The following is a 13,173-nucleotide window of genomic DNA, read 5'->3' as shown; positions in this document are numbered from 1 at the left end:
AAAAAACAGGAAGAGGCAAAAACCTATGTGGGCTTATATTAGAGCCTCTACCTAAGAAAACTTTAAATTAACATAAAATAAAATTATACAATTTTATACATTCACAATTATACACTTTACAAATCTTAAAAAGTAAAACAAAAACATTTAGATTTCATAATACAATCAATTTATCATAGAGATTGCCTTAAACTTTTAAGGAGTAATAATATTTTTAGAAAATGTGAGAAAAGTTGCAGTCATTTACATAAAATTTTTCACAGATTTATCACGACTAAACCACGCAAAGAGCTCGTAAACCTGCACCTATTTAAATTTAAAGTTTGCATCCTGGTAACTTTTAAATAAATACATAATTAGCTCAGATGACCTTAAACTTTTCCAAATCTGTTGAGTTGCTGAACGTTGGGAAATGGAGTTTTACAGCAAAAGTGGAGCAAACACTTGCAAGTGTCAAATAACCATCAGCTTGGAGGTCACCTTTTATCCTTTAACGTCTGAATGCACAGCGACGCATCACTGACAGATTCACTGAGCTAATACAGATGAAACATGTTTGTGAGTCTTTTGGGAGCAGTTTGGCATTAATGCATTATATTTTTCCCCTTTTATTTTTACTATGTTCATCTTCTAATCGATTGTTTGCTTCGTTCCAGAAATAGATGAAGACCGACTCCCAAACCAGTTGTATAAGGTATTATAAGCTGCTTCGTACTCGCTCATATGCAGATGTACAAACGTTCTTCATCCTCAGCTGATATGTTGTTTTTTTCCAGGCAGCGTTGTTGAACTCTCCTCGACAACGGCGAAAAGGGCAAAAAGGAACGCCTACAATGAAAGGTAGAGTTTGACAAAATCTGTATTGTCATTGTCGAATGGCAACAGGCCACCTTAAAATAATTGTTAAATCACCTTTCAAATAAATCAAATTCTGATACTTGTGTGTGCTGCGTCTCCTCAGAGCTGCAGTTCCTGGTAGAGCACCACCTGTACCGGCAGCAGCAGGGAGCAGGGGATGAATGCTCCTCGGAGAGCTGCTTGTCAGACAGGCCGAGCCCCGACTCCGTTCCCACCGGAGAGGAGCTCCCAGATGATGATGAGGCCACCGCCGAGGCCTTTGAAAAACTGCGCTGCCAAATGGAGGGTATGGTTATGTTGGAGACTCGCAACTGAGATTGCTCCTTTTTCTATAACAAAACAGTAAAAATGATGGAATAAAAATAAAAAAAATGTGCAGCTTTTACTTTGGACATATTTCTTATGTTAATATGTTCAATCATACTAAGGCTACATAAGTAAATAATACTTAAATAAATAAATATTGTGAGTCAAAAAAAGTTTAAAATATTCAAGACAAAAAAAATCAGCAAAATTCAAAACTCCTGCAGTTCTAGGTATTATACTTTAGTAAAAATACTCTTCTTGTATTGTTTTATTTAATCAATAATCCACATTTTAAATAGAGCTTATATTTGAGTGGTTGTGATGGGACAGAAGAAAGTGAGGAAATAAAAATGTCAAATTACAGCAAAGAGTGACTTGAATTTGAAGTAAAGCAAACTTAAATTTCTTAATTCAGTTAAGAAGAAATAAATGATTAGTTAAAAGAAGAAAGTAGAGTTTTTTTGATGGTCTATTTGGATTAAAGCCCCTTTTCTGAACATTTTTGTTACATCTGAGATTGTTTGTGGGATAATTAGCATTGTTTCTTTATATTTGTTAGTTTTTTGCCGTTTTTCTTGTTCGAAAATAAAATTGAATTTAAAAAATTGAAACTGATTTAGTACAAGTAGTTTAATTTTAAAGTTGTGTGTCAGTATTTAAGAATAAAAGGACACGAGTTGCTGGTTTGTGTTCAGGACAAAATGATTCATAACTATATTTAGCAGGAGAAGTACAGCTAAAAAACATGTGTAGGACAGTGTGTGGGCTTTTGTTTACTTGTCAAACAGTAGTGATGGTTGTTGAAATGTCTAACTGCTCCTTTAAAAACCCACTTCGATAAAAATGATGTTTTTAACGTGTTCTTGTGGCTTTTTTCTGATGATGCAGGATAAATAGAAAGTAAAAAAAACTTAATTTTACATTTCTGACTATTTCTTTATTCAAATTATGTCTCAGGAGCAGACAAAAATATTTAGCATTTATATAGATTTAATAGGGCTGTGAAAGTTAACGCGTTAATGCATGCGATTAATCGAAACATAGAATTAAACATTAAATTAAAGAGATAATACAGCATTTATTTGTAGTTTTTGGACAAAAGTGATCTTTTATTTTAATAAATGAGGCGGAAGGTGAACGTCGATCTGACATCCGCAGCGCAGAGCGAAAGATATGTTGTGGTGGGCGGAGCCAAACAGAGCTGTCTGCTATTAGAAATCCATCAACGAGGAAACTGATCATTATTTTATCTTGGGATGGGGACTGACACTAGTTTTTCTACAATAACAAGCACCGGTGTTGTCTTAAAATTGTGTAAACTCTGCGGTTCACTGCGAAAATCACGCCCGCCGCTGTTACCAGAGCCGAGTAGTTTGGAGTAGAAAGACAGGCCTCCATCTGTGAGCAGATTCCAGCAGACATCCAGCTGGATCAAACTTATCCAAAAAATATTTACTTTTTTTGCAACCACAATAAGGAAAATTTATGAGAAAAAAGAAAAATGTAAAAAAAAAAAAAGAAAAAAAAAGCAGAATTCCTGAAAAAATTTCAAACGACCAGCAGTGCTCTACGAAGAGAAAGTCTAATTTCTGGTAGCTGAGGTTCCAAAGGGTTAAAAATATACATTCATAATGTACAATTTTGTTTGTGGTTTCATGTAGTGATTATTTGCAGATAATAAGTGGCTGGCAAATACTGTACCGGTAATTTAAAAAAAGCGATTAATTGCGATTAATTTTTCCGACGTTTGCGATTAACTCATTTGTTTTTCTTTAATCGATTCCCAGCCCCAGTGGTACGAACCTTTAAATTGTCAAAAGGTAAGACTTTTTGAGAAAGAAAAACAGTTAACAAAAGATGCCTGCCTTACAATGGCAAGACACAAGCTTCTGCTCATCCTAATTCTGATGCATCCACATGCAGATCCAATTAATATCTTTGTTTTGCATCTGTCTCTGAACTGTACGACTGGACAGCTTCAATATTGCTCAAAATTTTTGTTGCACTGTAAATGTTAAGTTAGGGGTGTGAGGGGTTATTAGCTAGCAGAAGAGCGTGTAAACAGATGGTGATAGGAAATGGGGGCAGGTTTACTCTGTGCCAATGGTACCGCCCACAACTTGGAGGTGAATTTCTAATGAACTGCAGAAACCATGTCCTTTAAAGCAACACAGGTTGTCGATTTTGGCTGAAAACAGCCACACAATTCGCTGAATCTTCCCAACACCCAAGCTCCGTTAATGCCCCTGACATAAGTGTTAAATGTTGATTCATCAATTGGATGTTTTTGTGTTTTTAAAGATTTGAAAAGCTGCTCTTCAAAACTGCAAGGTAACCATGCACTTAATAGATTGCTCACCACTAGAGCTGCAAATGAGGCCCTCCGTCCAGATGAAAGGGCACAAAGGATGCTGGGAGGAGAGAAATCAATGACCATTAACACCAGTCCTAGGGAGCATGGCCCCACTCAGAAATCAGTGGTTAAATGTGCTTTGAAGAATACAAAACTTCAGCTTCCAAATGTCATGTGGCATTGATTGTTTGACGTCATGCTGCAGGTGGCTTGTGTTTTTTTCTTTACTCAGCTGCCAGCAGAGGAACTGTGCTGCTTTGTTTTTAGCTTGTCGCTTTTATCAGTGACTCTCCTTCAGTTTATCTTCTGTTTTTGCCTCTGCCCCTTACAGAGTTCTCCAGGGAGAGCCTATTAGACGAGGCCGCTGGACTCAAGTGCCCCCTTCCGAGAGAGAAACAAGATTGTTCCGATGTCGCCAATGTACCCGATCCCTCATCAACACAAAGGAGCACACAAAAAGGTACAAAAACGAGTCAGAACATTGTCCTCTGACCACAACCAGCACTCTAAAAAAGAAGAGTTGAGAAAAGTATCTTAACTTTCTAAAGCTCACTACATCAAAGGATTGATGGACGATTACGTTTTTTGGACTAAGATGTTTTTAAACCCTTAGATGAAATACACAAAATGAGATATAGTAACAATAATGGTCCGTTGAGTGATTTGGTGAGTTTTTGCTCAAACGATGTCAGTTTAAAAGTGAGTGTTGAGGGAAAAAAACACCTTAAAGTGTAACCAAACAGGGAAGTTGGAGGTTGACTCCACCCACAGCCGAAATATGAAAACCCAGTCAGAGGGGAGGGGCTTAGGGGCAGGACTGTTATCATTACTGGAGCTGCAGATGATGACGGGATTTAAATGGTTTGACCAATAATGAAAATCAAATGTAATACCACGATTCAACCTTTAGGGGGCAGCACACACACACGGCTTTGACTATATTTTCAAGAATAAAACATGTTTATTTTGATTTTTTTTAAATTTGGTGATGACCAACAGACAGCACTTTTAACACCCCATTTATAGAGGTCAACAAACCCCCCAAAAGTTGAGTTTGGTTTCGGTTACTCTTTAAACCTAATTTTCACTGAGCGGTACAGCATGTACGGTTTAGAAATTTCCAGGATATTCAGGTGAGCATTTCCACTCAAAGTTGGATTATCACAGTATATTCGGGGTGTAGACTAATAGCTGTGCGACTACAGCAAAAAATGAAATACACACATTTTTAACATGGTATAGCTGTATTATAAATAATTCATTATCAATATATTTTGCATTATTTCATCACAACAAGTTGTAATTTACTAATGAATAACAATAGATGTGTTATTCTCACCAAAAGATTTTGAAAATTATTCTAACTTTACCTGCCAAAAGTGTTTTTTAGATTTCATGGATGCGACAATGACCAGAAAAAGACCTTTTACTGCCCCTAGTGGAATGATGATGAACTGCAGGGACAAGAGGTGTACCATGGATCATGCTGATGAGAAATGGGGTCTCAGAAATGCCTGTATCTGATACAAATGCTTATATGGGGTTAATAACTGTTAGAAATGTTGTGACAACTGCCCTAAAGTGCACATGTGCAATAAAACCACGAGACCAGAGCAGAGAAAACATTAAGAAGCAATAAAGTTGCTACTAAACATTTGTTGTGCTCATTAAATCCCATTGAAGTCATCCATTTTTCTGGTGTCTTTATTCCCCTCTCTGTGGTTTCAGACACCAAAGCAGGAGCAGCCAGTGCCAGCCAGCCGTCAGAAACGTCAAAGACTTGCAGCCTGGAGAAAGACAAATAGAGCAGAGCTCTGTGCGGCAGGAGGATGTTCACAGTCTGCGCCGTCAGTCCAACTAAACGCTGACTCAAGATTGTGTCTGCAGATTCACTTGATAGAAACGTCAGGGCATCTTTATTCCTCTACAGTCAGGCCTTAGTTTCCACTTTAAGAACAACAACGTCTTTATTTTCTTGGGGGTAAAAATTCTGAATGAAGGGACAGTTCCTTAAATATATTTATTTGTTTGTTTGTTATCGAAAGCTAGCCTAGCGAGTATGAACCTGGAATAGAGTTATTTGTTGTGAGTCGTCCATAATCACAAACTTCCGTAAAAAACATGCTTATCATCCCATCCCAGTCATCACTGCAGTTAAACTACTACTGATCCCTGTATGCCGTTTTTATGTTTGAACTACGGTGGCCCTGAGGGGCAAATCACATCAACAAATCACTTGATGCAGAAACATTTAAAGATCACTACGATTATTTAAAAAGCAAAACAGTTTACAGAAACCAAAATGATATTCACTTTCACTTGAAATGATTGACTAACATCATCATCATCCAATCAGAGATGTCTCACAGTCTATGCCTTTTCCGGATTCTCGTGTTTTGCTTTTTAACATTTCATTTTGTTTCCTGGCAATTACTTTTTTTTTTTACAAATTTTTTTTTTTTTTTTTTTTTACATTTTGATTGTGGATTTTTTTAAACCATAATACTGCTATTTTTTTATTTTTGTCATAGTGATCTTTAATTTTTTGGGGGAGGTCGAGTGATTTGTTTTTTTTATACTTCAGGGCCACCGTCAGTACAAGACAATAAAATATTATTTGTACCTCAACAAAATTGCAGCAAACGTGAATTTTTCTATCCCGTCTAATAAAAAATGCATTGGATTAAACAGAACTGACAGACAGCTTACATTTAAATATATCAACCTTACATTTTTAGTCTGCAATAGTTTTGGACATACATGCAGTTTGGCTTAAACAAGCTAAAGTTAAATATCATTTTTAGCTCATTTTAGCAAGTTTGATCTAATTATCTCTAATGATAAAATTGGCACAGGAGGTGAAGTTTTAATTTATCCGCCATGAATTTAATGCTCATATCGTTTAGTTGAATTCCATTGAATGCTTCATAATGCAAACGCCTGCAAACTCAATAGTGTGAATTCCTCCTGTGTAACACTGCATGAGTCGCCGTCGGAGACCAGCAAACTATGACATTTTCTACATTTCCAAACCTGACTTTTAGATTTGTACTTAGAGAACATTTGAGTTTTTAATATTAATTTGTGCTTTGATGTTAATTTATTTAGCCATCTTTTTATTGGGTAAATAAATATCTTCAAATCTTTAAAGTACTTTTTATAAGCTAAAACTTTACAAGATTATTAAAGTCATATTTTCATTCTTTGTAGAAACCACTTTTTTGAATCCAGTTAAATAATTTGGTATATTAATAAAGAACGTTACCACTAAACCTGCTAAAGTTTTTAAGAAATCCAAAAGGATGTTTTTTTATTTATTTATTTATTTTGTCGACCCAAGTTATCAATAAAAATGAAAGCAAAGCAGCATTTTTTGATAAAAATCCTTGAATCCTCTTTTTGTTCGTTTAAATTACTTTTAATTTTGTTCACTTTTAGATGAGTTCCAGAGCGTTACCTGAGTCTGAATCGACACATAGATGTTTACTGAACTGCACTGATGCAGCAAACTGCTCGCAGTCAAACCGTGTGGCGGATGGTTTATTAAAATGGAACCTGTCTGCAGATAAATTAACACACGAACGTGGAAATCCCCAGTAAACTCACTGCACAGATTAACCACACACAGACGGGAATCTTCAGCCCTCATCATGATACATCCTCTTGCATGGCACTGAATGTACATCGAGGACTTTAGTCCACATCAAAGGCATTTACTTTGCTGTTCCATGTGAACAAACAGCATTTTCATTTAAGACACACATTAGTTGTTTTCTGTTTTTCAATTTCACCTTTTATTTATTGAGCAATTTTTAACAAGAATCGATCAATTCTTCGAGTTGTCGTCCTTTCATCCATGCTTTTTCCATATCATCTGAAGGCAAATATATGACAATCCTGGAATAACTGTAACACTATAGTTGATGCGTTTGAAAGGAACAAATGGTTTAAAAACTGGTTTGGATGCTACTTTAACAAGAGTTTATTTCACAGCTGCAACATTCCTGTTAGAACATTTGGTTTTTCTTCAGCTGTGGACTTGATCGATCATGTAACGTTATATTTTTTAACTGTAACAGTGTTCTTTACAGATGTTAATTCTGGGGGATTTTTTTCTGTTTGACTTTGAATTAATTTGAAAGATTGTTACTGCTGTAATCTAAATTTGATTGCTACAATAAAATCTTTAAAGCGACTGCGGTGTTCAGTATTTACTCCTCTAAAAGACGAAGATCTTCTTCGTCTGACAGCTTGTCAATAACAGAATGCTCCTTTATGTTATGTCAGAGGAAACATATGTAAGGGGAATGTCAGGTCCACACTTAGCACCGCACCACTGATCACAAGTTTAGCTGAGGCAACTTTGAGTTTTAACCCAAAATAGGAACTCTGCATTTAATAATTTAAAGTAGTCAGAGCTGCGTGCATAAAAATACATACATATTTTATTAACAAGGTGGTATATTGCCAATAAATGTACTAGAAATGCAGCAGTTTGACAGGATAGCCTGACAGAAAGTGGGATTTTATTTTTCTTTTGCTGTTAAACTTACATTTCTAATTAAACCTTTAAAATACAGAGGCAATTCTAGCATCTTAGTGACAGAGCCAAGAAAGCAAACAGCAGTTTGTTGGTTTTATTTGTGTTGCTTTAATTGAGTCTATGTTTAAAAAAAAAAAACTTAAGATGATCAAGTGAAAACTGAATTATTCACCTTTTTAATGGGCTTTCAGTATAATGTATAGGGCTCAATCCGGTGCAAATATCCTAAAATAAAGTGATTTTACTCAAAAACAACTGCATTAAATAAACCATGGAACTTTTTATTTACTATGTTTCCTCCCATCACACATTAAGATGTGAACTGCAACAACATTTAAAAAACAACAAGTTTTTTCTTTCTTTTTTTTTTTTTTTTGCCCTTTTAAATTAAGCTTGATCTGCGCTCCATGGCTCCTCCTGCTGGTAGAGCAGAGATCAAAAACTAAAATTTGTCTCAGATAAAGTGAAACTTAGAGTTTAAATCTTATGGAAAAATGTTGGCCTTATGGAAAATGATTTTTTTTTTACATGTAACAACTTGGTTTAAGCAGCTGCAATTTAATTGCATTTTTTGCATACAGTTCATATTTAAAGCAAACAAAGCCCTTAAGCTATAAAAGACATTATATTCTGTAATAAATATTCATTTTAAGTTTGTAGATTGGGTAATCTGATGGTTTTTATTCCGTGTCTGTTTACAAAAATACTTTTTTAAACTGTACTTCCTCCCCACATTAAAATGAACCACAAAAGCCCCAAAAAATCAATTTTATTCCAAGATAAAATAATTGGTGGGGACTCATTAAAATGTCAGTTTTTCTGTTCTGTTGGCTGCCTAAATTGTTCTAACATGACCAGCACGTCTATTAAAATATGCTACTCTTAAGACATGAGGCCATTTCTTTAATCACACCTTACCTTGGGAAGATGGTCTTATTTGATAAAAATATTTCTCACTCCTTTTTCCGTCACTAGATAACAGATGCTTTGCTGTTTTGTTAAAAAAAAAAGCAGAGTCACTGCAGACCTAAAACATCTGTAGAAGCTGCACAAAACAAGAGTGCAATACAAAAGAAGTCCTGTTCACTGCTGTGTGTCTGCAGCGGGCTCCTGCAGGGATTTTTCTGACAGCTCTTCTTGCCTGGATGTCTGTTCTTTTGTAACACTGGGTTCTGAGAATCCTGCAAGACACAGAACATTGGAAAACATGGTTAAGCTAAAAGCAAAACGGCCATTTTTCATTGTTAATCTGGCATGAGATCACCCCAATTCTGATTGATTTAGATAAGAAATCAAATCAACGAGGCAGAGCACATTTCTTGAGCAATCTGACTTTATCCACCCCAGATCAGTGTATTGTATATTTTTCTAGCACATTGGAAAGTACTTAATAGAACTTGGCAATTACCAACAAATATTTCTTACATTCTGGGATAATTGCAGTATTGAATTCGACTGTGTCTATATTTGTTCTTTTCTCTCCACTCAAAATTAGATTAGTCTATTCATAGCTCAATAAATAAATGAGATTACTACATACCATTAGAAGTACTGTCTTTCCATTGGATCTTGTTGTCCTCAGTGTGTCGAGTCCAAGTAGAGCGAAAGCTCACTAACTCAGCTGTGATGTGTGCAAGACTCCACTGCAGACCTCTGGAGCTCTCCTTCCACAGATTACTGTCGACCAATCACAGAAATGTCATGCACATTTCCACGGTTTGTTTTTGTCTTAAACTGTTGCACAAACGATTTGTATTGTATTCTCACTCTGTACACATAGGAACTTATTTTGCAATTATTACGCTTTTTTTTCAACTTACTGTGTTTATGTTTAAAGTGGTCATTGGCTATGCCAGTTAAAATACATCAATATTTTCCTTGAACCTTAACTTAAAAGCATAAATAATGAGAATTCACAAAACATCGATCAATTTGTGAAGAAATGTCTGCGTGGGAAACAGTCTGCAGTGTCACTTCTTGCTGAATAATCTAACCAGCATCTTTTTTTGGTATCATGAAATAGAGAAACTGCATTTCTTTCTATTCAAATACTGAGCTGTATCTTCTTTGAAGGCCGACTTGCTGGGGTTTATCCACTCCAAGGTCATCTGGACCTGATGAGTGAATCCGAGTGCTGCTGCTGCCGTACAGCAGTCTGACACCTTATGATAGAAGTGGAGCTGATGTGCTCATCACCACGGTGCTTGGCTGCACTTGCATTGCTGATGCTGAAGTAGTTTCTTTAACTACTGCTTCTCCATTCTGCATTTTTTTAAAACAAGTTCTGACGTCCATTTTTAGCAGTTTTAAGGTACAACAATATCGAGTAGAAAACTGAAATGATATGGTAGCAACCTGCTCTGATTCAAGTGAAACAATGTCATAGGTTATGAGATGAACGGAGGTAAGAACATGGCTTCTTTGTACCTTGCAATGCATTGCATTGTGAGTTTAACCTTATATATATCTCAATGGTATAGGAAAAAATCAATTTGACAATATCCTGTGATATTTAATTTAGCAAACTTGTATCGATTTAAAATGTTGACAATATATAATTAACTATTTATGAGCAAACATAGTTTAGCGTCTTAATTTTGTTTTCCACTAAACCCCAATCACAGCACTTTACAGCTCTTTATTATCTCAATCATTCCTTTAGAGCCTTATTGGTTAAAGAATATTCATCCTATTTTTATTTTTATATTGAGTAATAATTTGTTGTGAGAATCATTCATTATTAAAATTTTCCTTTAAGAACAAATATTTCTTAATTTACCAAAAGAAAAGCAGCATGAATTTCCTTGGGTAAAAGCAACTTGTGTTTGAGATACAGTTACTGTACTTAGCGTTGAGATCCTTAAATAAAATTAATTTATACTGTTTTATTTACATAAAAAGTGTATTAAAATTAAGGTAGAGTTTTTGTCTAAACCAGACTCTTTAAAGAAAATTGTTCTGGTCTCTGGATATATCGCAATATATATCATATTGATAGATGTGCATCGCGAAACATACTGTATCACCAGACTTTCACCAATACACACCCCACATATATATATATATATATATATATATATATATTGAAACCCAAATTTATTTCATGTTTTCTTTTACAGTTTTAGAAAATGTAAGGACAAAACTTTGGATTTGTGTGTGCGTAATTCTTGATTTGTAACTCATACAATACATTTTGTGTATAAGTACAAAAATAATTAAATAAAAAAATATATTATAATTTACACATGCACAAATTAAAAATAAAACAGCTTTAAACTATACGCACAAATCTGTAAAAATTACACACGGATCAAAACAAAACCACATTTATGCACATTTACCCTTTTCACGTCTCCAATATTCATCCGTAAATGATGCGTCTAAATGCTGCTAGAATGCTGGGTATTCAGAGTTTTCTTTTGAGCAACTTTGAACTTAGATTGTGAATATCACACAAATCCAAAGTTACGCACAAATCAAGAGTTACGTATGCAGAAGTCTATTTTCTCTCCATAAAAATGCCAGTGATACATTGAACATTGCTTAACACAGAAGGTCACTTAAACCAATGAAAGAATTCCTGCTGTTCAAGTATTTTTGTGATTGTTATTCTTGTTAAGTTAAATAAATGTGCATGGATGTGTTTGTGTCAGAAATGCTACCACAAAAGCATCCTATAATTATATTATTTTTTTATAAGAAAATATCTCTTCCAAAAAAAAAAAAAAAGTAAAAAAAAAACTACATCTGTGGTAATTCCCATTTTAAAAGCTTCAAAATATTTTTGAAAATATGCACCAATGTTAACTCTTTCCTCCTTTCTAAATGTAGACAGTGTATTTGTGTGTGTTCACCTGTGTTTGTTACAGGGGTCTGGAGGTCCTGGGTTCTCCTCCACCAAAGGAATAACAATCTTTTCAGCCATATCCGTCAGCAGAGAAAACGTGGGGCAGACGATGAAATCGATGAAACCTTCAAGAGCAAATCATCATGTGAAGCAACTGAGATGGAAAAGGATTCATCGTGCATTTATATGAGATGGAAACATCAAGACTTCCACTGTGTTAATGGAGTAAAAGGTTCGTACAAACCTGATCTGAATGTTGCATTTGGAAGAAGAAGGACAAAGGCTTGTGTAAACAGTATGAAAGGAGGCTCATTGCTGGATTAGTGACAGAGAATAACGGCGTTGTGTCAGACATACCGATCTGGGACTCTGCTATCAAGGTGGTTTTTCGATCACACAGTGGAGAGAAGGGAAGGTCGAGCGCCGCCTCTCTATCACCCTCACAAAGATAAAAGAAAGCAACACAGGATACTTAGAGCACAACCCACACCTCACCTGAAATAACTCTCTAAAGTGCAGTTTACTCCAACACCCACAAACTAAACATAGCAGGTGAGTGTGTAGGTTCTGTGTTAAACAATCTCAATAATGTGAAGCTTCCACTTTTTTCTTTTTTTTTTTTTTTGGTTAAAAAATCCAACAACTCTTCAAGGCGTGTGAGCCTTTTAAATTTATATATGTGCAGCAAATCCACCCATAAATTGCGTCATTACTATGGGAACTTGTTTCAAATGAGTGAGCATTTCTATGGAAACAGGAGCCTCTCCTAAACTCAAGGTCATTCTACTCCTATCTCTGACTCACACCTCTAACCGGGGTGGAGAAGGATCTGATACTAAATTACTGGTCATAGTAAAAAGTGAAATCACTTATTTTTTTTTTTTTAGAATGGAGGTATTGTTAATATTTAACTAGATGCTGTTGGTTGTGTAATCAACATTTCCTGTTGTTGTCTCACTCTCAGTATAGCAATAAGTTAAAAATGTTTCTGCAGCTGCTTTAGTTAACATATTCTCACATGAAGGTTTATTCTTACATTGTCTAGTCACAAAAAAGAAACCTGGTGTCTGGTCATCAAAATGGTTAAAATCCTACACTTACTCCAATGTACATGCTTTCCCACTTTGATGAAGGCCCAAACAGTTTTGGCGCCACATTCACTTATTTACACGTGTTCAAACACTGATGGCGGCTGCTTTTTGTTGTGTATACACCGGGCATGTGTTGTGCGTTCAAGAATGCAGGTTCTTGAATGCACCTTTAGCA

The 13,173-nt window shown here is 35.4% G+C and overlaps 2 protein-coding genes across 2 annotated transcripts in view; one reads left to right on the top strand and one right to left on the bottom strand.

Annotated features, from left to right (window-relative positions):
• Nucleotides 1–5,997, top strand: part of LOC112145083 (protein phosphatase 1 regulatory subunit 1A) — a 26,996-nt gene extending 20,999 nt beyond the window's left edge. Inside the window, exons 4-8 of the mRNA XM_024270114.2 lie at nucleotides 657–694; nucleotides 777–840; nucleotides 962–1,144; nucleotides 3,849–3,977; nucleotides 5,246–5,997. Coding sequence (XP_024125882.1) covers nucleotides 657–694; nucleotides 777–840; nucleotides 962–1,144; nucleotides 3,849–3,977; nucleotides 5,246–5,322 — 491 coding nt within the window. The 3' untranslated portion in view covers nucleotides 5,323–5,997. The remainder of the gene's footprint in view (nucleotides 1–656; nucleotides 695–776; nucleotides 841–961; nucleotides 1,145–3,848; nucleotides 3,978–5,245) is intronic.
• Nucleotides 5,998–7,287: 1,290 nt separating this feature from the next.
• Nucleotides 7,288–13,173, bottom strand: part of LOC112145082 (calcium/calmodulin-dependent 3',5'-cyclic nucleotide phosphodiesterase 1B) — a 22,425-nt gene continuing 16,539 nt past the window's right edge. Inside the window, exons 11-14 of the mRNA XM_024270113.2 lie at nucleotides 12,265–12,346; nucleotides 11,915–12,032; nucleotides 9,601–9,737; nucleotides 7,288–9,241 (exon numbers count right to left, since the gene is read on the bottom strand). Of these exons, the coding sequence (XP_024125881.1) occupies nucleotides 9,144–9,241; nucleotides 9,601–9,737; nucleotides 11,915–12,032; nucleotides 12,265–12,346 (435 nt within the window). The 3' untranslated portion in view covers nucleotides 7,288–9,143. The remainder of the gene's footprint in view (nucleotides 9,242–9,600; nucleotides 9,738–11,914; nucleotides 12,033–12,264; nucleotides 12,347–13,173) is intronic.

Source organism: Oryzias melastigma, linkage group LG5 (assembly GCF_002922805.2).
Source record: "Oryzias melastigma strain HK-1 linkage group LG5, ASM292280v2, whole genome shotgun sequence".
NCBI lineage: Eukaryota > Metazoa > Chordata > Actinopteri > Beloniformes > Adrianichthyidae > Oryzias > Oryzias melastigma.
Note: the sequence above shows the minus strand (reverse complement) of the source record. Positions and strands in the feature narration are given on the sequence as shown.